At 41.2% G+C, this 24,674-nt stretch overlaps 4 protein-coding genes across 8 annotated transcripts; 3 read left to right on the top strand and 1 right to left on the bottom strand.

The window, feature by feature from the left end:
* Positions 1 to 81: 81 nt before the first annotated feature.
* Positions 82 to 4,218, top strand: LOC126918983 (actin-like protein 6B). Its single transcript, XM_050727645.1, has 6 exons — positions 82 to 459; positions 550 to 744; positions 1,129 to 1,566; positions 2,208 to 2,548; positions 2,642 to 2,737; positions 2,865 to 4,218. Exons 1-6 carry the CDS (start codon positions 291 to 293, stop codon positions 3,027 to 3,029), a joined length of 1,404 nt encoding a protein of 467 aa, XP_050583602.1. The 5' UTR covers positions 82 to 290; the 3' UTR covers positions 3,030 to 4,218.
* LOC126918986 (battenin) lies at positions 3,613 to 16,405 on the bottom strand. Of its 5 annotated transcripts, none has more exons than XM_050727651.1 (9): positions 16,142 to 16,405; positions 15,403 to 15,721; positions 10,779 to 12,548; positions 8,562 to 8,719; positions 7,677 to 7,835; positions 6,229 to 6,565; positions 5,823 to 5,972; positions 5,555 to 5,695; positions 3,613 to 5,403 (listed from the first exon to the last, which is right to left on the bottom strand). In XM_050727651.1, exons 3-9 carry the CDS (start codon positions 10,971 to 10,973, stop codon positions 5,263 to 5,265), a joined length of 1,281 nt encoding a protein of 426 aa, XP_050583608.1. In that variant the 5' UTR covers positions 10,974 to 12,548; positions 15,403 to 15,721; positions 16,142 to 16,405; the 3' UTR covers positions 3,613 to 5,262. The 5 variants fall into 5 exon arrangements, with proteins under 5 accessions (XP_050583608.1, XP_050583607.1, XP_050583606.1 ...); XM_050727650.1 differs by having other exon boundaries at positions 10,779 to 11,981; positions 12,099 to 12,548; positions 15,403 to 16,405; XM_050727649.1 differs by having other exon boundaries at positions 10,779 to 12,013; positions 12,099 to 12,548; positions 15,403 to 16,405.
* Positions 16,406 to 19,691: 3,286 nt separating this feature from the next.
* On the top strand, positions 19,692 to 22,190 carry LOC126918992 (putative tRNA (cytidine(32)/guanosine(34)-2'-O)-methyltransferase). Its single transcript, XM_050727661.1, has 5 exons — positions 19,692 to 20,798; positions 20,889 to 20,958; positions 21,046 to 21,245; positions 21,313 to 21,707; positions 21,777 to 22,190. The coding sequence occupies exons 1-5, from the start codon at positions 20,678 to 20,680 to the stop codon at positions 22,098 to 22,100; spliced, it is 1,110 nt and encodes a 369-aa protein (XP_050583618.1). The 5' UTR covers positions 19,692 to 20,677; the 3' UTR covers positions 22,101 to 22,190.
* A 111-nt stretch (positions 22,191 to 22,301) lies between these two features.
* Positions 22,302 to 24,570, top strand: LOC126918967 (uncharacterized). The gene is made up of 4 exons (XM_050727600.1): positions 22,302 to 22,451; positions 22,523 to 22,763; positions 22,887 to 24,011; positions 24,076 to 24,570. The coding sequence occupies exons 1-4, from the start codon at positions 22,437 to 22,439 to the stop codon at positions 24,486 to 24,488; spliced, it is 1,794 nt and encodes a 597-aa protein (XP_050583557.1). The 5' UTR covers positions 22,302 to 22,436; the 3' UTR covers positions 24,489 to 24,570.
* The last annotated feature ends 104 nt before the right edge of the window (positions 24,571 to 24,674 follow it).

Below are 24,674 nucleotides of genomic sequence, written 5' to 3' on the forward strand. Positions count from 1 at the left end.
AAATATTATTCTCTCCCTTCCCGTGTCTACCGTACTACCAATCTTTGAAATAAAAGGGACCATCGGAATCCTTGAAATCCAACACATCCGTGAAACTACGTTCTCGACGATAAAATTTAATAGATAATAAAAGCAAGAGAAAATCCCTTTTCTCCAAGACCAGTTCGTAACAATCCTGCCGTTAAGCTCGACGAGAGAAAATATTCGTGGAAGCTGTGCCCGGACGAAAAGGGTTTCGCAAATGTGCTGATCGATCGCGTTTCGTCCTCCTCCCGATCGTAGATTCGAATATGCAAAAGGAGCAATGTGGAAACGGTGGAGGGTCGCAGAATCCTCGATATACGAGTACGAGGAAGAAAGAAGGAGTACATGGACCGGTGAGTTTGAACGGGGTTGCTGAGCATGCGCTAACGTTCCTGTCCTCTCCAGATACTATGAGCGGTGGTGTCTACGGCGGAGGTATGTGATACGCGTTCCGCAATATTTCCGGAAAAAAACGTAACGTGGTCTAGCTGAGAATTCCGTAAAGCGTTTGGATTTTTCCCGTAGACGAGGTCGGTGCTATAATTTTCGACGTTGGACACCAGAGCCTTCGCGTGGGTTATGGCGGTGAGGATACACCGAAAGCTGAAATTCCGACCACCCTCGGTGTATGGGAGGACACGATCGACTCGCCGGACGGCAGTCAAAACGTCAGGAAGCACTACAACATCGATGTCACGGCCATTCAAGTGCGAAAGAAGGGTACGATCGTTTCACAGCGTAATCCTATCAGAGGAAACACGATTACGTTTCGCTGTCCAGTTCTCGCTATGTGACCATTTTCCTGATCGTAAATTCCATTAAAACGTAGAACGATGTCTAGCACATCTTTTTCCGAAATAGAACTCGACGCAGTCTCATATCGTTAATACGTTTCACCTGTATCATCTTTACGTTACGAAACGCACGACAAACTGTATTTACTTAGTATTTGACACAAACAGTTTGTAGCTTAGTCGACAAAGGACGAAAAGGAAAAAAACTTAAATCGAAGCACGGGACGTAAACTTTAACTTGCGGTATAGAAGATCAGGAATTGTAAAAGGATCGTATTGTATGTATTACCTACGATATATCTTTTTCTAGATATGGAGATGGTTAGCTTAATGAAAGACGGCATGATCGAAGATTGGGAGATGTTCGAGCGTCTAACAGAGTACACGTATAAACAACGTCTTCATGCTCTTCCGGAGCATCATCCGATCTTGATGACCGAATGTCCCTGGAACACCAGATTGAAACGGGAGAAATTGCTAGAGCTGATGTTCGAGAAATTCAGCGTTCCAGCGATGTACATCTGCAAAAACGCGGTTTTGGCCGCGTATGCGAATGGCAGATCGACGGCCATGGTCGTAGACAGCGGTGCGACTCACACGAGTGCGGTTCCGGTGCACGACGGTTACGTTATCACCCAGGGAATCGTAAAAAGCCCACTGGGCGGTGATTTCATCACGATGCAATGCAGACAGTTCTTCGAAGAAAAGGAAATCGAGTTGATGCCTGCTTGTCTGGTAGCGAGCAAAGGCAAGTTGGCTGAAATTTTCAACGAAATCGTCGCGCTTTTACAGCGACGAATCGTCGTCAACGGATAAAGAAAAGCAACAATGATAGCGTAATTCGATCGACGTGGACGGTATTGATGGAATGATTAAATATTGACTTCAATTGACACTCGCTCGCTAGACAGATATTAACGCGCTATAAAAAGCAATGCCTAGTACATCGTAGAACGACGTCTATTATAAGGCACGAAAGGGAGTTAAATCCTTTGAACGTGCATTTTCAACGATGAACGCGCGCTGTGTGCAGAGCACTTGAGTCGTAATGCGTTGAATGCATTCATTCAGCGTCCGTGCGCCTTTACCGCACGTGCTGTCCAGATTTAGCGAACACTTATCAGCGTTAAAGAATGTTTAGAGTTGAACATTATTCCCATCGACCTCCTTCATCAAAACCTTTTATCCTCTAATATTTCGCACTTCCGAATGTAACTTACGTCCGTCTAGAGGAGCTTTTCAACGCTTGACATTGTATGTGCCACTCGAAACGCTTTTCCTAAGTCGAATACTCTTGTTTCATTCGCAATTGCTATTCTATGTCCCGGATTAATCGTATGACTACATAGCACAACAACTGAGAATCTAATGTAATAAAATATTATACAGATGTAGTTCGCGAAAGAGATACACCACGTTGGACCAGAAGGGCTGGACCTCAGCCAACGTCTTCCTGGATGAGCTATATGGTCCGAGAGCTGTTGCAAGACTTCCAAATGAATTGTTTACAAGTGTCCGACAGCCCTTACGACGAGGATATGGCCAATACTTTGCCAATGAAACACTACGAGTTCCCAACCGGGTACAACGACGATTTCGGCTCCGTCAGACTGATGATTCCGGAAGCCTTGTTCGATCCCAGCAACGTGAAGGGCGTTGGCGCCAGCATTCTTGGAGTTGGCCCACTCGTCACGACCAGCGTGGGCATGTGCGATATGGATATCAGACCTGTAAGCTTCAGTCTATTTTCATCAATCACGCGGTAGCTTTAGGGAGAAGTCGATGACTCCATAACCGTTAAAATGGAACATTTCTGTTCTTAGAGCCTGTACGGAAGCGTGGTGGTCACCGGTGGTAATTCCTGCCTGCAAGGTTTTAGCGAAAGACTGAATCGAGATTTAGCCAGCAAAACACCTCCAGTAAGTATCTCTGTCATTGCGTTGAGATCTTTTGATAGAAAATAATTCTAATATATATATATATAATTCTAATGGAAAAATTATCTTCCTTTTATCGAAATCAAAATAACTCGTCCGATTATTGCAGAGTATGAGACTGAAAATAATTAGCGCGAACAGCTCGAGCGAGCGTCGTTACGGTGCCTGGATCGGAGGATCTATCCTCAGCTCCCTTGGATCTTTCCAACAAATGTGGCTGTCACGGCAAGAGTACGAAGAATCGGGTAAACTGATTCTCGAGCGATGCGCGTGATCAAAAGCTCAAGCATCAATCAAAATTATTCTTTGTAATTATTTTTGCAAATCGTCCGACAATGTTGTGTGGGGATTTATCTATTTTGTACGTCGTCGAGGGGACAATTAGTTGCTATCTTTAAGTTTTCTATAATTCTTCAGAGCGTAAGGGCCAACGTAAGACAATACGAGCGACTAATATCAAACGGGTTTGCGACAGACGCGTATAGTGGTTTAAACAAAATTTCAACAGCAAGGAGAACTTAATGTATTTGCCTAGCCTGTTGAAGTAAAACTGATCGGAGTAAAAGGCGCAATTCTCGTGGAACTCGCTGAAGCAAAACCTTCTTTTTATGGTAGTTAAAACGCTCTTCGCAGGTGAAGCGACGAATTCTTTCGCTTCGATTACACGCGTAAGTTACAGCGTAAGTTAGACGTTAGACAAATGTATGCGGTACGCTTCTAAAAGAACAAAATACAGTTCCTAACTGCTCGAACAATCTTTCGTTTGTAATTCACGAGCACAGATTGGTTTACATATCATAATTGAAGAATCGATGATTCCTAGGGATAATGAATATGGAGGAAAGAGGGAGCGCCGCTTTCGAAAAAGAATTCTTATCGTTTATTTCGAACATATTCACAACAAGTTACATATTTGAACAATGTTTCGATTTCGTTTGTTTTTCACGCTTTTCTGTTGTATTCGTTCTTTCCCTTGTTTATTTTCCTTGTAATAAAAAGAAAAGAAAAGAAATAAAATACGATGAAATAAAATTAGGAGAACCGCAAACCGCAGAACATTCATTTTAGAACGCGTCACAAGCAGTTCCAATTTTACAACGATAAATATAATATATATATATATTACAGCGTAATAAACAATATAATATTTCATATATAAATATATATATACTATATATATTTATATCTCAAAATAAATGTAGGAATCAGTATTATCGGTATATCACATATACAATATGTATTTAGGAAAAGGCGAATTATTTTGCTAGAAGAATGGAAAGGACCTTTCTCGACCATAACGGCGACGAAGAATCGTTCGTCGAAATTTCCGGTCCTACCGTATTTACTCTGCGACTTGATATTATAATACTTCTAATTAACACTCTCGCGTGTTTCAACAAATATCCTTTTGACGAGGAATGTTTGAAATTTCGACCATGATTAAAAGTCGATTTGACGACTTTGGTTTTGCAAAAAAAAAAAAAGGAAATAATTTTTATAAACACAACGCACAACTCGTGTTATGATATCGTGACATGGCCAAGCGAAATACGAAATTCGTCGAAAAACGAAATAAACCGAGATAATCTCGTCAGCAATATTTTTGAAACGGTATTTAACATATGGACACGAGTCGTGCATGAACAATAAAAATATTGTAAATCGAACGCTGTCCCGTTCATCGAATGCGCCTATAACGCATGACGAAAATCGATGTGTTACGCTAACTACGAATACTGGTGGTCGTTCTTGTTACGATCAATTGTTAAACGACGTATAAACCTATTAGCTAAGAACGCACAATGAAACGCGTAGCCCATAGTCAGAAAATTTTAGGTCGCGTTTACAAAAGCGTAGCGCCGCGATATTCGACAACAGAGATCGAACGCTGTTGACGCGTAAATCGAGGCGAGATTTCCTCGTCTATATTCAATTTCTGGTTTCCCTGCTGCGCGATTCGCTGCTTTTTGCTCTTCTTTTCCGTTAAGGAAAAAGAAACGCACTGCGAAACGAAATCAAACTAATCGTAAAACAATTCTGTTCCTAATTCTTTAAATATTTGTACCAAATAAATCTGAGAAGGATCGAACTTATAATCTAGCGAGTTAAATTTCTTGCTTTTTTTCACTTAGGAACATCGGTATCGATAATACGTCTTTCCGTCGAATCGTAGTCTAATTTTTAAGCATCGTCCATGATTCCAATTCGATGGAAGTTCAATCGACGAGCAGCATCGAATAAATTCTATGTTTTCGAAGTTAATGCAAACGAGGTATCAAGCTTGATCATGGCGATACTAATCGCGTTTTGCTACAATAATTGACTGTAGCATAATAATGGCTAGAAACCGGAATGATGTACGAACCACGTTACGTCAGTTATCAACATTATCGAAGCCATGATGGCGTGTCGAAGAAGATTCGGTAATAAATAACGTATGTATCACGGCGTCACGACCCTACTTATATTCGCATGACCGTTGTTAAATACTATCTTATGTTTGTCTCCTAGCTTCCCACTCGAGACGGTTGTGGCAGTCTACAAATGGCATTGTGAACCGGCATAGACAACCATCCTGCCAACGCGATTCCAATGGAATCGGCCATCGTGGCAATTCCCAAGGAAATTTTACGATCCGCCCTTGGAATCTGTGAAATGACAGAAAAAAATACGACATTGCGTTCTTTAATGATATTCGGTGAAATACAGTCGGAGGCTATTTTTAACGCGAACAAAGATAACAGGTTCGTATAAATTGACCATTGACAATGGTGAGCTGTCAAAGTAAAGTTACGTTACCTCGGTAGACATTCGATAAAAAGTATTCACGTATGCTCCACCACCAAGAAGGCCCTCCCACAAAACGAACGCGAACACAATCCAAATACTGGGCAAGTAGTAGAACAGCGTCTCGAACAGTAGAATTATGACATTGATAAACTGAAACAAATACGGGGTTATCGTAAATCGTATGTATTCGATTACGACCGCGATAAAATCAACAGCTTGTACGTTGCCGTTCGAACGTGCGTAACACGAGTAAACGGAGTTTAATCGGTTCTGTTACCTGTAACAAAGCCATGATCCAGATTTTGTTAATCGTGACGAGATTGACGGACGATCTTGAGATAAACACTCCTATCTGATAATCCACCTGGAGCCAGCGATATTGCTCAGCGTGCGTCAACCAAATGTCATCGAATTCGATCAGCTCGTACTGAAAAATTAGCGTTACACGTGTTCAATAAACACCTGATCTATATTGTTCTTCTATACATACGACCGGCGGTAATTGTATCTATATTTAGGAGGTGGAAGCTAGCAACAAGACTCGGTAATCTTATAACGTAAATTATGCGTAACGAAAGACAAAAAGAAATATAATGTATGTATATAACAAAAGCGATAGAAGGAAAGATAAAGGGGCAGGTAAACAGGATTCTACAAAAGCTCATGTAACGAAAAAGCATTACCAATCCTTGGTTAATGAAATATTCGAAGAGGTACACGAGCCCAAGCGGGATCATATACTTCATCAATCCCGGTACCAGATTGATCTTTTCTTTAAAGCTCTTCCTAGGGATCTCAATGATGTGTTCTTGACTGTCGATACCGTTCTTAGTGATCGGGATACTGGACTGCGGCGGGTGAACCAGAACCAACCAGAAAGTGATTCCTTGTATAATCGGTACGATTAACATAACTAACAATGTGTCTTCGTTACTCAACCACATGGTGAGAGAGGCATAAGATAGCGCGCCAATTATTCCGGCGCCTCCAGTACCGGAAGACCATGTCGCGATTACTTGTCTGCGAAATAACGAATCACTGTGAGTTATCGGTCAATGGCAAAGGTTAAATTCGGGATGATTCGACATACAGCTATAAAAAATGTAATATCTAACGGTGATAATATGCACAATTACGGAAAAAACAAAAAATATACGAAATAGGAGAAAGACGAAGATATTGAAATATCGGTGTGATATTGGGAAGACGATGGTTGGCAGTAAAATTTTCGCGGTCGATCACATTAACGGACACGTTCGAAACGCACGTTTTATGGACACGTGTTATCTCGTGTTAGTCGCGATCGCATTCCTTTCGTTGAACTTTAACAACGGCAAGGTTAATCGTTAGTGAAGAAAGAATGGCAAAGAAACAGAAATATATTATATAGATAGCATTGTAATTAACACTTGTTGCACATAAGTACTGACGTACCTCGTGTTCGTAACGAGTCTTTTTCAGAATTCCCTACTGTACTTCTACATTATGCATTCTGGTGCTTTTTTTAAATCTTATTTTCGTATCGGTTCTAGAACAGCAATTCATATTATTGTTCTATATTTTTAAACATGGAAGGCCAACCTGTCGACTGCCGTTATCTTATCTCTACTTTTCTTTGCACAACTGTCTAAATGTCAATACTGCGGTTTTATGCGCCAATACCTCGATATTTGCATCAAGACAGACGTATTGCATCGTATTTCTTTTTCGTTTTATCTTTTTACTCTTGTCCGTTTTTATCCGTACCTTTTGTCTCTATACTTTATTTTCTTCTACATCTTTCTACACAGATAATAAATTATTATCGCTTTCGTTGCATAAAAGCACGCTATACATAATGGATAAAGGAAAACAAAATACGATGCGTTCGATTTACAAAAAAGGCTATGTAGCTATTTACCGATAGCCTCTAGTGGTTATATACATTATTGCGTTCGTACGGAAAAATGAAAAAGGCACTATGCTTAACTTAATGCCTGTACGTGATAGCCTTCGATGGAACAGGCGGGTGGAAAATTACTTCAGAAAAAAAAAAAAAACGATCGCCATTGTTGTTGGAGAAGAATAAAAAAAAGTAATACCAACAATGAAGAACAGTAAAGTATAAATGAACAGAAACGATGGTACTTACTTGGGGTATTGGTGACTGTAACTCAGCAGAGTAACTTCTCCCAAACCGGAAGAGAGTGACGTTACAACGACGCCCAGAATGGCGAGCCATTCAGTAGTGCTCAACGACACCATAAGGAATCCTGCAGCGGAAAATAACACACAGGTAGCCAGTCGAGCACTGTAATTAACGATTCGATTAATCGATTAGCGTTTCATTTGCGGGGAAAGGAGCGACGTGCCCGCGGAGGGACACGACTCCGGGGATGATCCGTCCCACGAGAAACCGCGTGTATTTAGCGAGAAGCATATGACGTTGATCGCTTCTTACTACGCTGCCTTATCTAAAGGAAATGCCTTTTCACATGCTCGATAATACAATTCGCGTTCCACGAGTCGAGCTGAACAAAATCAACGGTCACCGTGTCATCGTCCTGTTTTTATTTTTATTTTCTCGAATAATTTATGCATATATATATGTGTATATATATATATATATATATATATATATATATATATACATATACGTACGTATATAGCACAACAATATCATCGAGACGATCCAAAGAAAATCATCGATAAGATAACCGAGTTAGACATCGCGCGGTCACTCGTTGGTCTACGTCAAACATATCGTAGAATCGCGAAAGCTGACTAATGTTTTGATTTCGCCTGTGTGTCATCTGAGTAACTGCTGCTGCTGTTATCGCGTGAAATATTCTAAAAGTTAAAGGCTCGCTTCCTGACATTTCGTTATCGTATCGCGGCTTTTGTTTCTTATCGTCGCAGTGCTCTTGCTGGCTCCTAGCATTCTACGCAAAAGTGTCGTGTGGTACGCACAAATTACGATTAAATGGAACGATAGCTACATAATTAGAAGCAAAAGTAGAAATAAACGGATACTCACTGTACGTAAAAAGGCAGGAACGGCGTGATCGTTTTCACCGCTAACGATGGTAATATATCCGCTAGCAATATGGCACCAGTGGACAATGTGTTGCAGGATCGAATCCCGGTGGTGTTGGTGGCCGTCACGGTGCCATTCGTGAATTCCATGATAGGTTCCTTCGTATAGATGAAACGAAACCAAAAGGAAGGAGGAAAAAGAAATAAACTAGATTAGTATAGCATTCGCGAACAGATATGGGAGATATTACATTTTACGTAAACCAAAAAAATCAGCTTTGTCTATTATTTTCTCACAATTCGGTTCGTTGGTTGTACATCGCCGCGGAAGTTATCGGATACCGGTATCTTTATTTCACGAACATTACCACCTTGAACGAGTGGAATATTAATCTCTGCGATTGTTACGTAAGTTAATTCGCGTTCGAAGCATGCTGGAATCGCAGTCGGAAGGAACAACCACGAGGTTAGAGGGGAAGGCGTAAGCAACTCCACAACACGATGCGAAACGCATACATAGATTTGTCGATGACATAATAAAATTCCTCGCGTACAAGAATCTGTTCGGTCTCGAACACGTAATTCAGATTAATTGCTTGCTGCTCCAACGACTTCTCTCCTTCTCTCCTCCCCTACCGTCACCTCCTGTTTCTATTATTCCTTATTAATAACCGTCGTCGTTTCGTTCACATCGAGATCGTGGATCACGAGGAACGTTGTTTAAACGAGGCTATTAATCCTCGTGACGAACAGACTCGCTGTGGCGAGATACCATAGTGCGAAACGCGGAGTAATCATTAAATCGTAAAACTTTCATAGTCCGCTTAATAATATTTCAGTCGAACGACACTCCGCCGTTGTTACTGATTACACGGATTACCTATGCAGACCGTGTGCATCGTTTACAGAAGCTTTTGAAATCGTCTCCAAATATCAAGATATTTTTCCTTGAGCGTGAAACGTCATTTACGATTCCGGCTAATCAAAACTGCTACGTTACCGCGTTCACTTCGAGGCAATAACGAAAAAGAAAACAGTAAGCTAAAAAAGCGTAAAAAGGATTCGCGCTTAAACAAACGTAGAAAAACGCGTTCTCATTAACATCGACGGATTAGTTGGCGCTTACGAAAAGCCGATATTTTATTTGGCAAATCGTCGAAGTAGAAAGAAATCAACGTCACAATGTCGTGGTAAATCATTTGGAGACGAAATATCGACCGTATTAAAAACAGCATATAGTTTCGTGAGTGTACAGTCAAGACACCGACCAATGATGTTGCAACGCTTTAAATCCGACTCAATGACTACATATTAGAAAGGGAGGGGCCGCGAAACTTTCATCCAATAACAATAACATTTCGTGTCCGGCAATTTGCCGTCGATCGGTGCCACGTGCCCAGTGCAAGTTCGTTTTTCTTCTGTTCTTTTCGCGAAATTTTCCATTAGCCCGCCTACTCTTCTGGCAATCGGAGCATCGTCGAGTGACAACAGGAATCCAATCGATACAAAGACCTGTGTAATCGCCGTGCTGTAATACGGCCGAATGACGCCGGTGATTCATCGAGTCTTATGCAGGCCAGGCGTCACACGAGTAGCGTACACTACTACTCTGCACGCTCGACCGTTGGCTCGTTTCGCTCGAACGAGTTTACCGATTCCAAGTGAACGCGTTGCTTTATCACGTCGCTATCTATATGTCGCAATTGTTTTTTATACTTTATCTGTTCTAGTTTATCGTTATAGGTAAATATGAAAATCTTGAGAAGCTCCAAAACGCGTCACTGGTTACACGTTGTTTCGCAATCGACCGAATGCCAATCGAGCGATTCGGGACGGTCGATGAACACGCGAACCCACCGACAGATTTACGCGTATTTCACCGATCGACTCTTAAGGCGAAGGGATTCGAGTTTTAAGGGACAGACACGAACAATCAGAAATTAATACGTGAAGAAGTCACGTTGAAGATGATTCATGATTCGTCCCATTGTACGATTCGTTCCGTTGCCGCAAACAAAGATCTCCGAGTTTCATTGTATTTTCTTATTTTCTTTCTCTTCCTTATTCCTTCGAATCGAAGGAAATACAAAAAATACAAGAGTCTAAGAAAATTGGAAGAAAGCGGAACGAATCTTTTTCCCGCCCCTAGCAACCCTTCTCTGACTCCGATCAAATATGCGATTCGCCAATGGATTAATGAAACAAAATTACCACTCACCATCGTCGTGCCGAATTTGCTCTCAAGTATATCGTGCGCGGCGCTAAGCATCACCACGTATCCGTAATTGTTGCAGAGTCCGAGTATCCAGAAGGCGGCGAAATTTCGCCATCGCGATCGTACCGCTATCGATTCTTCGTCGAACACGTCGTTCACCCGCCGCTCCGAGACCGTTAACGGTTTGCCCTTTGCCATCTTCAACTGCAATGGTATATACTCGTCCCTTGCTTTCCTTTCTATCTTTCTATCTTTTATATTCCACTCCGTTGTAACCAATTTACTTCTCCGTCTTTGCTCGACCCGCGCTCGTTCCTTTTTTCCAGCAGTCGGCTTTTCTTTCCTTTCGTTCAACTTCGATCGTAGTTAATCCTGTTCCTTATCCCCAGCCTTTTCCTCCGTTTCCTTTCGTCCCCTGTGGATCCTGTTCTAGCTTCCTCTTCGCCTTGAAAGTTTGCACTGTAGTTTCTATCGGAACGGGGGGGGGACCTAAGTGGAGCACGTGGGCCTTTTAAATCTGTCCCGGGTTACGGCAGCAACGATTTCGTTTCTCTCTTCCTCGTTCTCAGAGATGGCGCACACCCATCGGCTTCTTTCTTTCTTGTAAGACCTTCTCCGTCGTATTCCTTGCCCGCTCGTGTTTCTCCTTTTCGAGCGAGTTTAGAGCACAGTCAGCGCGCGGCAAACCAAGCTTCGAGAAACTTCTCTCCTTCAGTCGCTGTATTTTCTTCCCGCCACTACTCACCAGGAGTATCGTACCGTACGAACTTGTGCCGTTTCGAATCTAACTCGATTCCCAATGAAAACAAACGTACTGGTAAATCTATTATTTCGTTCGGTCGAAATTCCGCGACTCTCCTTGTTACTTGTATATTTTATCGAGAGAAAGGAGGGGGCCGATGATTTCTCTCTGTGCTTTTTATCGACGGTTACGTGGAAACTTTTTCTGAGCTTCTTTTTGCTCGAAGGAACTGTTACAACGTTTGGCTTGTATATTCTTCTCTGTCGAAGTTCAAAATCAAGGTCCCAGGATCTACGGATCGATCGCTCAAGGTTCCACGCCAGCGAATGTAAAATCCTTCGATCGGCGCGTGCTTCGAGGAAATTGGTCGAGAATATCGGCAAGCTATTTACGGTCTCCTGGCCGTTTCCTGATTTATTTTCGGCGATTTGACTCGCCGTGCAGTTGAACGAATCGTCCGTAAGCTATAAAACGTACGGGCATGTAAAACCGTGACCTATACGAACACGATAGATAGAGCTTCCTACTGGAGGAACGATGCACAGAACCGATCGGGTTCGTTTTTACTGAGAAACCCCTACCTTCTATGTTCCGGTAGAGTCAGCACTCAGCACCAGCGACAGCGGTAACCAAGCTTCGAGAAACTTCTTTCTCGCTTTCTTCTCAGCAACCGACGCGTTCGATCCAAGCTGATCCTCGCTTTCTCGCACGAGTTTCCGGTCGAAAATGAGTCGAATGTTCGCCGTTTTTAATCAGAAGTACACGATCGATTTGACTTAGCTTAGCTCCTTCTCGTCGCACGTTCCCTTACTGGCTGTACAATGTATGCCAGCCTTATCGAAACCTAAGCTGTTTATCGTTAATCACTTCGTTTCGTAAAACGTGCCGTGTAATCTTTGAAACAAGTTGAAAACAGTTTCTTCTGCTCCAGCGCTCCTTATCTTTCTCTTTCCTTTCTTGTCGCTGATCCAAAGACCGATTAAATTTCCGATGGCTCTCTGGTCCGCGTAGGTCTTCACAATGTGTCGTTCCTGTGGACAAGATCGATATTTTCTTATGAAATCTGACGCCGCCACGGTGGCTGTCTCCAACGAGGGAACTGTTAAAACGGGAAAGTCAACGCGCGAAGGTGTCTATTAAAATTGCAGATTGGTTACCTGTCAATGAGGATTCTACACTTTATGCGTTACATACGCGATCGATGTTTGTGTTTTATTTTAATCGTCAAAAGAGAAAAAAAGGAAAAAAGCTGTAGAAAGCAATAAAGAAAAATACGACGTCAGGCTGTTGGCTACGAGAAACAAATTGATAGCCGCACGCGCGTCGACAGCTGGCTTTGCGTACTCGAATTATTGCACCGCGAGTCCGGTCTCAACGAGTACTGATTTTCATGCCGATCCGCAAATCGCGTATACTCGATCGTCCGCCAAAGTACAAATAACTAAACTTCGTTCCAAACGAACCACTTAAGTTCTCTTCTTTCCGCTTCGTTTTATTTGTATCATTTTTCTTTGGAAAATCACGATCGATTCAGACGTAATCAGTAGCAATTATTCCCACAAAAAATGCAGGAAAAAGAAGGCACGCGAATTGCGTTCTAACTTTGATTTTCATAAATGGAACGGAAGAGAGAGAGAGAGAGAGAGAGAGAGAGAGAGGAGAGGAGGCGGCTGTGTGAGTGGTTTTATTCCGCGGTAAATAGGCACACCGCAAAACGTGTCTTAATTACATTAAAACGACGTCCTTGCCAACGTTTTCTAGTTCTAGGAACAGACTAAACTGGAGACGTGTCTCTCGTTTCCCGCGTTCCAGCTCGAAGGATTATTTCGGTCGAAGCATCGACCTCGAGACGATGCTTCTCGTTCCTCGCGAAAAGGAACGCAATGGATCGCACGTGCTGTACCTTCGATCGACCCCAATCTTATTGCTTTTTCTACCGACGATCGAACCAATTTACAAAACCAATTTCGGAACGATGCAAACAACAAACTTGTGTGTATTACCGCGTCTTTTATCTTGGACAATAGAAGTGCTCCTCCTTCGCGTTGTTTCTTCTTCCATCACCAACGTGTGATGCATTATGATACAAAAGCGACGAGATGGCTACTTAATCGCGATCGAGCGTGATCTTACGTTCTAATTTTACTGTCGTTCCGATAAACAAAGACTTTCGCTGTTGTAGGAGGAAGTTTGGATTAAGATCGAAACGAGAAATGATATAAATTAGCAGCGATGCTTCCGTATTTCCTTCGCGCTTAAGAAATTCGTTAAAGACGGAAAAGCATCGGATCGAAAATAAATCGAACGACGTGGCAGTATTTCATCGCGATCATGAATGTATCCGATGCCGACGAATTACGCGATGTCGTTACGATTTCGCGACAGCAACGAAGCTCGATTCCACGATCATATATTTCTAATAGCAGAATCGTAAGTTCGTACGCATTGCTCCGATAGTCCATTAAGGGGTAGCATTACGTTGAAGCGATGTTTTGTTTGCAATTTCTCTCAATGAATTTACATCATCGAATTCTATTTTTAAATAGCATTGCGTCTGTGAAATAAAATTCTAAAGACTCGTTAAATATTCTTGTCAGCGCTATTCTCGTCATCTAGATTTTACGTTTAAAAGAAATTGATCGTTTAGAAATCATTGCTCGGTTGATCTTTAACCCGTTACTTAATGGATTAAGAATACCATTTTTCATCACCAGACCTTAATGTACGTAAGTACGTTCGACTCTGCTCGCGTAGCTTATCTCGCGGCCCTGTTTCACACAGCTAGCGGCAAGAAGATCGTTTTCCTCGACAGCGTTTCTAGGTTCTCTCTCGAGTCTTCGGCGGCTCGAAATAATAGCCCCTGACAGACACACACGACTATTGTCGGAAAGTTGGCCGGCCACGCGATCTGTTTCCACGATAGCCGAGTTCGAGTCGTTTCGCGGTCATGCTACTTTTTTCACGCGATCAACGTCGTCAACGGATCTTTTTCTATTACTCCTTCGCTCTTCTCTGTCTTCCTTCCTTTTTCGTCGGTGAATGAGTCTCCGTGAAAGGCAGCGCTACAGCTGGCCAACTCGATGCATGACTCATTAATCGCTTGGCAGAGACGAAATTTTGAAACCAAACGAAGAACTAAACTTTTCACGTATATTACGGTGAAATTGTTATAGAATCTTGCAGAAACGAGAGATGTCGAAGGGAAAAGAGGCAGCAGCTGGTTCTAGTTATTTCTGTGACTCGAAACCGTAAGATCAACGATCGATGGAATGAACTGTGTACGAGTGTTGTAGAACTCCATTTGCATCTGAACTCATCTGGACGACAGATAATTCGCATAACTGGTAATATAGTACAAATATATAAATGTAGTAGAAATTCGCCAATTTTGCCTACTATCCAGTACTTTGTAGTGAATCGCACGTTAATTAAAATTTCCTATCGATAAACGAACTTGTAGCGTATATCGAAATTGCAAACTTTACGTAACAGTTGATGAGTCACGTTAATTGTTCAAATGCGTTCGAGCTTTTCGCAAGGTGAACGATAAAGGGACCACGAGACCAACACCCGTCCAATTCTCGGTGTACGTTTCAACGACGCGTTCTCTGAACGCATGTCACCGGTGTAAACATTGAACGATCGCGTACGAGAAGAGAAACGAAGCCACGATAACGAAAGGTTGGAGCGCGATGCGAACCGCTGTCAGGCTACGATTTCTTGGACAGCTGAGATAACACTCGGGGTGTGCGGACATCGAGCGTGAAACATAAATGAGCGTAAAAAGAACGATATATCGAGAGACGCTTCGAAAAACCAGTTGCCGATACGAACAATTCGTTTTCTCTGAAAGAAACGGAAAAAGAAGAAAATGGTAACACTTACCTAATCACCGTTAGTACTCGATTAAATGCGGTGACCTTTGAAATATATTACAGGAATTGGGGCTGGAATAAATCTAAAAGTCCTCGTAAAAATAATAAATATCGTTATCACAAATCACAAATCACAGAGTAGTAAAGATTCTGACGAAGTATATCACAGAGTATATGTTGTTCGGATCAAAGATTCGGTGTAATACAAACGAGACCTTCGGTTCTTGTTTCTTCTTCTTTCTCTTTTTCTTCGCCTTTGTCCTCTTCTTCTTCTTCTTCTTCTTCTTCTTCCGAAGCTAAACGATCGTCACGCACAACACTGAAACAGACTGCCCTTAAACTGTGCTAAAGGAAAAATCGATAAGTTCGGCGCGAAAGCGTCCGCGGCTATCGTATCGTAGCTTCTAGAAGAAGTTCGATGTACCGACGAAGCGCACTGATTCTGTAAAAAAGAATTCGAGCAAGTTTCCCGAACACCGACCCTCATACAATACACAGCGTATCTCTGCGCCTTTCTCTTTCCTTCTTTCTCCACTTTGCTTCTTTTTTTCTTCGTTTGACGTTCGCGACGACTCGCGTCGTCCTTTTTCCTTTCCCCCAGTCGCGCTCTCTATTTCTTTTTTTATATTTATTTTCTTTTCTCTTTGCTCTGTTTCCTCTTAACGAACGTTGCTTAATGTTCGTTCGATTGATGCTACCGCGATCGAACAGAAAAGCGTTGTCGTAATAGAAGACAGTCTCCGACTTACTTGACTCGCAGCTGCAATCGTAACACGTGGTTGCCGCGGCGAGTTTCAGGTTCGAAATAAATAAGCTCCAGGCGAAATCACCGAGTTATACGGCGACGACGCAGGCCCGACCGCTCTTCGAGCTCGGTTCGGCTCGACTCGACCGCTCTTCGAGCTCGGTTTAGCTCGGCTCGACCGATCGGTAATAAGCATTCCGCTCGCGCACTCTGTCCCCGAAGCGTTCCACCAGGCCGGAACGAACCAGGCAGTCGGCCCACGACCGTCAAGCCAACCGATTCTTCTTTAGTCTAACGCTTTTCTCGATCGCCTACCTTTCCCTTCCTTTCCTACCGCGCTCTTCTCTTCTCTGTCCCTTAACCGATATATTGCCGATATATTGCCGAGAGTAGACTGGGAATCGTTGTCAGCGTTACACCATTTCTCATCCTAGTTGCAAATGTATCAGTCGTCTATATATCGAATAGCACGAATTAAGCGCCATTCTCCGTGATGGCTTTTTAATCGAATTTTATTGTTCGTCACAACGTTTCAATTCCTCGACTCTATATGTATTGTATCACTCGCTGAAAATAAACTCGCTGTGCCTACACCGATTACATCCTGTTGCGCGTATCTGACTTTTTACTCGCCGTAATTGATGTCCTATCAATTTGGTCGTATCAGCGTACCATTAACGTCTAATGACCACGTCGATAATGAAGACCAGAAATGACCGTTCGATTCCGTAATACGTATGTTCGACTGGTATTACGAAATACGTTACATTGTCCGAGACAGAATGGGGCCCGTGCTTAGTCAAGGGAAACCTTAAAGAACGATCCAAATAGAAAAACGTGATCGGTCGATAAGCAGGTTTCGGCCACGAGATTGGTTCACGGTTGTTTTCGTGAGAGCCCGTGCTAGGTTAGACATGCCGGCCTTGAGCTAAAATTCGTCTCGGGATAGAAACTTCGTGAGATTTTCGTGGTTCTGTCGGACGCCAGTGTTGCGCGCAGGAAACTGCTCAAACGATACAGGCAATCTTTCTTAATTCCGTTTCACGGTGCATGGCGCTCAATTAGTGTGTCACTTTCGTGACGAACACGTGCAATTTATTTTCCTATGTAGAGGTTTTCCACGCCAAGCGAAGGTCAAGTCTCGGACACAGTGTGCGATTGTATCGTAACTATTCATCGTCGTCGTCGTTGTCGTCATTGTCGTCGTAGCGTGTCCTTTGCTGGTGAACCGTTAGCGGAACCGATTACAATATTATCTATCCTGATCCAGACGCACGATTCGCATGCAAACGCTTATCAACCTGATTAACGATTGATTAACGTTCAACTTGATAACGGACAACGTAATCCGCGTGCGATGAGCGATTATGTGGCAGCTTGACAAACGACATTGTTGACTGGCAATTCATTACCGGTTGAACTCACCAGCGAGTAGCAAGATCGGTCATCGAGGTTCCCCGGTCATCTCGGAAGGTCGTCGTAATTACGTTTCCTATAGTTCGGCTTTATTGGTCAAGCAATGTCAAACGATATTAATTCAGAGCGGTGTGCTTCCTAGAGAAAACAGTGTCAGGGTTGTCCAAAGACCTTCTCTGCATCGCGCATAACAATATTTCGTACATTTCACGCTTCTTTGGTACTTCCCTTCGTTGGCTACCAAACGAATCAGAAACCGCGATTCGCTCATCTGTTGGCGGAACGCGTGCGCGCGACAGAGACATTAGCTCGTTCTTGTTCCTTTTTGCGAAGGAATGACACGAGCCACGATCCTGTCTTTAGAACGAGGATCGATAAACTCTAACGCGGGCGGAATGAATTTTCTATGACGCTATTGTATCTTTAGACGTAGGACGAGGCCGCACGAAGCTGCAAGCAGATTGCATCGCGAGCGATGCTGGAATGAATTCTTTCAACGTTGGTTCGGTGCCACGCGAACTGTCCCAACACGGGAAGGCGCTCGTTGCAAAGCCGCTCGATTAAGGTCACGCTTGATGAAATGTATTAAGCCAATATCTTTTGAAGAAACCAACGACAGCACGAGAACGGGTATTATCAGAAGATGGGAGGGCAAGCGCGCCACAGAATCTCGCATGCCAAAAATAACAACTGGGTCATTTTAGAATTTCAATTACAAGCGCGAAACGATCGTAATCGATTCGACGAACATTGTTCGAACGAAGGTTCGCGACGAAACAATCTCCATCGTAACAATGGAACGAGTGTATTTGATTCGAGGGTCCGAAACGCCGCGTCGACCAGAACGCACGTGCTTGTATGTTATTTGCCCTCCGCCAAGCGTTATGCAACGCCCGCGAACAACAAACTTTCCGATTAAACGAGGTACGACGAACGCTCGTTGATGCGATTCGAGGGACATACGAACGCGTAAGACGTATCTGTCTCACGAGAGTGGCGACTATTGTTCGCACCAAGAGGCAACTATCTTTGGCATGGCGCCTCGATAACCCTTCGAACTTTATCAGGCCAGCTATAACGTGCTGTAGTTCGATCCATGAGCGTAATACGTAGTGTGTATTTTAAAGAATCGATTGATACGTTCGTTGTTGAATAAATCGATAAATCTTGCTATTCTGTTCGTTCTGTTTTATGTCTTTTTTTTTTTTGACAAATTTCACGCGTTTTTAGGATAATCCCTACTACGTGGCTGTCTAAGTACCGCTATTTCGTAATAATTAAAAACTTTGACGTTGGTTCACTAACAACGACAAAGATTATGAACGTGATAACGGAGATTGACAAAGATAACCCGATTGTACGATTACATTTATTTACATTTCTGTTGCCAAGTAGTTGTCAAGTTATCGGGTGCGCTAAATACCAAACGTATTCGAAACCCGATAATAAAGAGGTTCGCTGGAAAACACGCATCCACGTGATTAGATATATTTTGTTATTAAATATACACATCATATTGATGTTACGTCACGATTGCATCGGATGGACGATATATGAGAAGTAACTAACGAAACAGAAACACCACACCTCGTTTGAAATTCATAGACCGTAGTCTGGTTAGAAACCGCGTTTCCTCTATTGCAAGGATGTTCGTGCATTATACAGAAAGCCCTGACTGCACGCTACCGTCACAATCTTATCTACCACGTATCGACATTTTATCGAGCCAAAGAACGTTTATTTAGACGATCGTGCATGGTAACGATTCACGATTGAATCGATCACTCTTGCGCGATTGTTTTTCTTCAGCATGTGCATATATTTTTCACTTACTGAGTAGATTTTTCGCTTACGCGATAGAAATACCAGTAACGAAAAACAAACAATCGGTTCAGTGGTTGACGTATAGAAACATGTAATCGCGATTGCGTCGGCGACAAGAGTTCGGAAAGGCCATCTGCGGAAAATGGTCTTTGCAACGTGAATCAACAAAAACAAATTTCATAGGTCTATACATATTCGATGCGTACGCAAGGAATTGAAACAAGATCGTTTACGTTGCATAGGAAGCATGCAAACACGATGAAATTATGTAAGAACGATTTTACTTAAACTCGTGTTTCAGACAAACACGAAACTCTCGTCCGTTTCACGGAAGAATAGAATAAACGTCGTTAATCTTTCAATGCAATCGTAATGTGTGATTGTGCAATAGTAGAGAGCAAAGGGGATGAATCTTTTTGCGGTTACTGTTTAAATGAAACTTTGGACAAATGTGAGACCGTTGTTGATGTTCGTGAAAGATGAACCAAGTGTTGCTGTTAATAGTTTGCGGTAATATTGACTCATAAATAAAAGATAAAAGATACGATTATAAAAGACGATTATTTCTATCGTTTTTATTATCGAAACGGGAATTCCTGAGCTAGAAAATTAATGAAATAATCGTCGGGAAGGTATACGATGTTTATATAAAACGTCCAGGAAGACATAACAAACGTGCAATTTTCGAATATTCTCTACAATGCATCATCGTTGCATCTGGAAACTACAATGATTTTCTTCACCGTGGGTATTTTTTGTATTTTAATTGGAAAACGCGTATCCGCATTTGGTCCCGATAAACTGGCAGATAAAAGAGATATTTTACAAAAGATCTATTGGCCTTCGATGCGAAAATATATTGTTCCGTTTTAATTACTTCATCTATCAGTGTTACGCTTGATAGAAGCTCCTCGATAATATTTGTGCAAATATTTTTCTTAAATGGCATATTTAATGACATAAAAACAAGAATGTTTAAACAACAAATGCAAAGTAGTTGCTTTTATTTTAAAATTTATCTCTTGGTCGTAGTCCGATACGTAAGCATCGTCCCCTACAATTTAAGAATTGTAAAATATTAGTCGTATTTGTACAGTAATGAACGCTGACTGAACAAATATTGAACTTGGCGGTTATTTTCTTAGTGTTACCAACAGATTAATGCTAGAACTCAGAAATACAGTTTCTGTAAGAATTTTTATGTTTGTCAACGTGAGGAACCTAAAGTCTGAAGGTAACCAAAACGTGAAACGACAGTGAACAATAAACATTGTATTGTACATTGTATTGTACATTAACTATGGGAAAAACATCGAAAGATAAACGAGATATTTATTATCGACGAGCGAAAGAAGAAGGATGGAGAGCAAGGAGCGCTTTCAAATTGCTTCAAATAGATAACGAGTGTCATATTTTAGATGGTACGTACGTGGTACGTTTGGTATACAAAAATAAATGATTCCAACACTGCACAAATAAAATACAATCTTTTGTTTATGACTTAAAAAAAGGAGTTAACAAAGCTGTGGATCTGTGTGCTGCACCTGGTAGCTGGAGTCAGGTTTTATCGCGAAGATTAAAGTATGTTGCAATCGATTTACTAAAATTCTAAGAAGAAATCAACTTTTACAAGATACCTAAAGCTTGATTATATATTTTCATGAATAGCGAGAATTACAAAAAGGCTTTGGAAACAGGAAATGCAATGCCTCCAAAAATAGTTGCGGTTGATTTACAAGCGATGGCACCAATGGAAGGGGTGATTCAAATTCAAGGAGACATTACCAACATTAACACTGCAAAGCAAATTATTTCTCATTTTGACAATGAACAGGCTGATTTGGTAGTTTGCGACGGAGCACCAGATGGTAAATTTAAATTAAAGTATTATTTTCACTGATAAATTATAATAATACTTACAGTAATTATTAACAGTTACAGGTTTACACGATATGGACATTTATATTCAATCACAATTATTACTAGCAGCTCTAAACATTACTACTCATATACTAAGGCAAGGAGGCACGTTTGTAGCAAAAATATTCAGAGCTAAGGATGTGACATTACTATATGCTCAGTTAAAGATATTTTTCCCCTATGTTTATTGCACAAAGCCTAGCAGTTCTCGTAATTCTAGCATTGAAGCATTTGTAGTCTGTAAAGATTATTCACCACCTGAGGGTTATGAACCTCATATGCTGAATCCTCTCTTAACGCATGAGCCGTGTGATTTTAATGAACTTACAGGAGTTAACAGAGTCATTGTTCCATTTGTTGTTTGTGGTGATCTTAGTCAACCCGATTCTGATACGTGTTATCCACTGGATGTAAGCTTTTCTTATTTATCATGTCCACGTTGAATTATATTTTGTACTACCTATTTTCCTTTGTTTCAGTTTGAAGGGAAAGAATACACATATCATGAGCCAGTACAGACACCGATTGCACCACCATACCAAGAAGCATTGACTCTATTGGAGGACAGAGATACCGATTTTAGAAGATTCGATGTTAATGTAGTAGTAGATAATCTAAATTCCATGACCATTGCAGACTTTAAAAAGCAAGCGAAGCAGAAACATAAGGAGATAAATGACAATAAGGTGACCAAGCAGCAAGACAACAAAAACGATGATAACAACGAAGATATATTGGGTCTTGACCAATTAATGTCTGCCCACTTATCTGATGAATCTGATAATAAAGATAATACGACGTAAAAATTTGCGTGTTATTTTATATTTTTTAATCTGATAAATTACATTTTTAAACATGTTATAACATTCTGTAAATATATCATTGATTTTGTAGGAATTGTTTTTATCCCATATCCTTAACCCAAAAAAATATTTAAAGGTGGTATTTTATTCATTACTAAATTTTTACTTTCCCTTTAATAATTTTCTTCTATATCCGGTCAATTAATTATTCACTATGTTGCTTAAATGTCAAGTGCCAGAAAGAATTGTTTTTATACATGTATACTTTGTATTGTGTTGACTATAATAAGATAGTAAACATTACATCGTCTCAGTTTGCGTTGACCCCGTCTAACCATGGCTCCAGTTGAGGTATTTATTCAAAGATTTTTCGAGCTAGAGTGTACAATTACCATTTATCCAAAAATTTTTGCATTGAGTAGACAAACCGAACTTGTTACGTGTGCAAGAAATTATTCTGCTGCGCGTCGTGCCGGGAACGACATGAGGAGAAAAAACACAAAAAACGGCAACCGAACTGTCCATTCTGTATGAACGAGAAATTTTCGTTCAAGTCCTTCGAAGATAAAGTTCTTCTCTGTCACATAGCAATCACGCACTTGCCTCTATATTGTTATTTGTGTGGTGAGATTTTCAAACAGACTAAAGATTTGGAATCATTTGGTAATTATCACTGTACTTGATCTTATTTTTCATAAGAAAAGTCAAAATGCGAATATAGTTACTACACACTTAATTTTGCTGATAATTAAAATTCATCTTTTATATTGTTTTCTATAAATAAAGGCACTTGCAAATGGTGGAAATCACAGCATCGGTATTCATTGGTGTCCAAAGAACAAAGATCCGTACTGGGTACACCACCTTTGGCTTCCGAAGAAAAAGCATCGTGCGAAAACAGTAGCAATTTCGGTTCATTGACCTCTCCTCCTGAACTTTATAGAAACACAAGTACGCCTATGGTCATCGGCCAAAAGACGAATTTAGATTTTAAAACACCGAGTGCTCCGAATTTCTCCTTGAAAACACCAAAAACTAATTCCGCGTTGAAAAGCAGTTTGAAATCTGACAATTCGAGCAATTACATGAGTTGCCCGTCTGCCACTATTCACGAGGAAACCCTCTTCCATTCTCTGCCACTGAACCAGGAAAATAAAGAATTTCCCCGAGGTAAATCGAAAAATCTAGGAATCATGAAGAACAAAGATAATAGTAACCCAAGTGAATGTTATACGGACAATAATTGCATAGAAGATATGGAATTAACGAATGTTGAGGATGAAGTGTTACCAGATTCTCAAGCTCTGGAAATGCATCAAGGAGAGAAACGATCAGATTCTCTAAAGAAAGTTCGATTTTCGGACCAGTATGAGATTCCATCAGAAGCTAGTCCCATGGTTGCTCTCAATGTAACGGAGAACGAAGACTACTATGAAACGTACAATACGTTGTCCGATATGAAAGAGTCTCTGGAGAAATCGCAGATCAAGATTTACGAGGATAATGCCAAGAATATACAAAAAGAATATCGTAGTCCGGAAAAAGTAAATGTGAAAAACGATCAGCAGCCAGATGATTCCTCGCGGATAGTGATGATGGTAGTCATGGAAAGCAGTACTAAGATGACGACATCTGATCTAATAGAGTCTAGTTTAAAGAAACTGGAACGTATCGCTTCTAATACAAATCTTTCAACCAAAAGCAACAGTTCCCCTGGTTGCAGTAGCTCGGTGGTCTCTGTTGGTAGTTATTATACCGCTTCTAGTCATAATTGTTATTCCTCGTCAAATGAATTAAGCAGTCCTAGTAGTAGAGATTCAAGTACTTCAAGTAATAATACGGATGACAGTAAGTCCGGTGGAATTTTATCCGCGGTCGCCAACGCAGTGAAAAATGTCATGAGAAATTTGGGTTTGTATACTTTTCCTTTTTAAAAGTCGTATTTTTAAAGAAAATAAATTGAATTAATTTTTAGCAATCGGTTCCTACAAGAATGTCGAAAAAGAACAAGTTCTTTCAAAAGAAGGCGTTGCACCGACATCCTCCACTTCAGAGGCCTCAAGTTCTTTATCAAATTTCACACCTTCCTTTTTACAAAGATCAGGAAAACGACCAAGAGATGATATCGAAAACGCACCTCCGCCGCAAACGTCAACGGAATTCACTATCCCTCAGACTGATTTGCGCAGTCCCGTTGCGAAACGACACCGTGGATGGTATAAAATTAAAGGGCGAGAACCGATTGCGAGAATGCGAAACAATCGACAACTTACATCCCAGAGAGGAGTGTCGTCGGAAACTCAGGTTTTCCATCAGGGATCGTTATCGGTTGGAAACACAGTTCTACCTCTTCCCGATAGAGCCCACCAATCTACGCAAACCGAGTGATAGTCGATAATAATTGGAATTCCAGCGATATCATTTTCTATAAGAAAAATGTTTTATTGAAATATATTTTTATGTTATTGTATTGGTGTATATTCTTTTATTAAATTAATCCAATTAGTATGTCAATTAAAGTAATTGTAATATTTTATACGTACTGTATTTATTTCATTAATATCGTAGATTATT

Source organism: Bombus affinis, chromosome 7, assembly GCF_024516045.1.
Source record: "Bombus affinis isolate iyBomAffi1 chromosome 7, iyBomAffi1.2, whole genome shotgun sequence".
Taxonomy (NCBI): Eukaryota; Metazoa; Arthropoda; class Insecta; order Hymenoptera; family Apidae; genus Bombus; species Bombus affinis.

Bases quoted from the DNA above. Each gene is read 5' to 3' on its own strand.
- LOC126918967 (XM_050727600.1), top strand. The intron at 22,764-22,886 runs GTAATTATCACT...CTATAAATAAAG, and splicing joins TAAAGATTTGGAATCATTTG to GCACTTGCAAATGGTGGAAA. The intron at 24,012-24,075 runs GTTTGTATACTT...ATTAATTTTTAG, and splicing joins AAATGTCATGAGAAATTTGG to CAATCGGTTCCTACAAGAAT.
- LOC126918983 (XM_050727645.1), top strand. From the start codon at position 291: ATGCAAAAGGAGCAATGTGGAAACGGTGGAGGGTCGCAGAATCCTCGA. The intron at 1,567-2,207 runs GCAAGTTGGCTG...AATATTATACAG, and splicing joins TTGTCTGGTAGCGAGCAAAG to ATGTAGTTCGCGAAAGAGAT. The intron at 2,738-2,864 runs GTAAGTATCTCT...CGATTATTGCAG, and splicing joins TAGCCAGCAAAACACCTCCA to AGTATGAGACTGAAAATAAT.
- LOC126918992 (XM_050727661.1), top strand. From the start codon at position 20,678: ATGGGAAAAACATCGAAAGATAAACGAGATATTTATTATCGACGAGCG. The intron at 20,959-21,045 runs GTATGTTGCAAT...TTTCATGAATAG, and splicing joins GTTTTATCGCGAAGATTAAA to CGAGAATTACAAAAAGGCTT. The intron at 21,246-21,312 runs GTAAATTTAAAT...AATTATTAACAG, and splicing joins TTGCGACGGAGCACCAGATG to TTACAGGTTTACACGATATG.
- LOC126918986 (XM_050727651.1), bottom strand. From the start codon at position 10,973: ATGGCAAAGGGCAAACCGTTAACGGTCTCGGAGCGGCGGGTGAACGAC. The intron at 6,566-7,676 runs GTAAGTACCATC...GTTATTTCGCAG, and splicing joins TACAGTCACCAATACCCCAA to ACAAGTAATCGCGACATGGT. The intron at 5,696-5,822 runs GTAACAGAACCG...TATTTGTTTCAG, and splicing joins GGATCATGGCTTTGTTACAG to TTTATCAATGTCATAATTCT.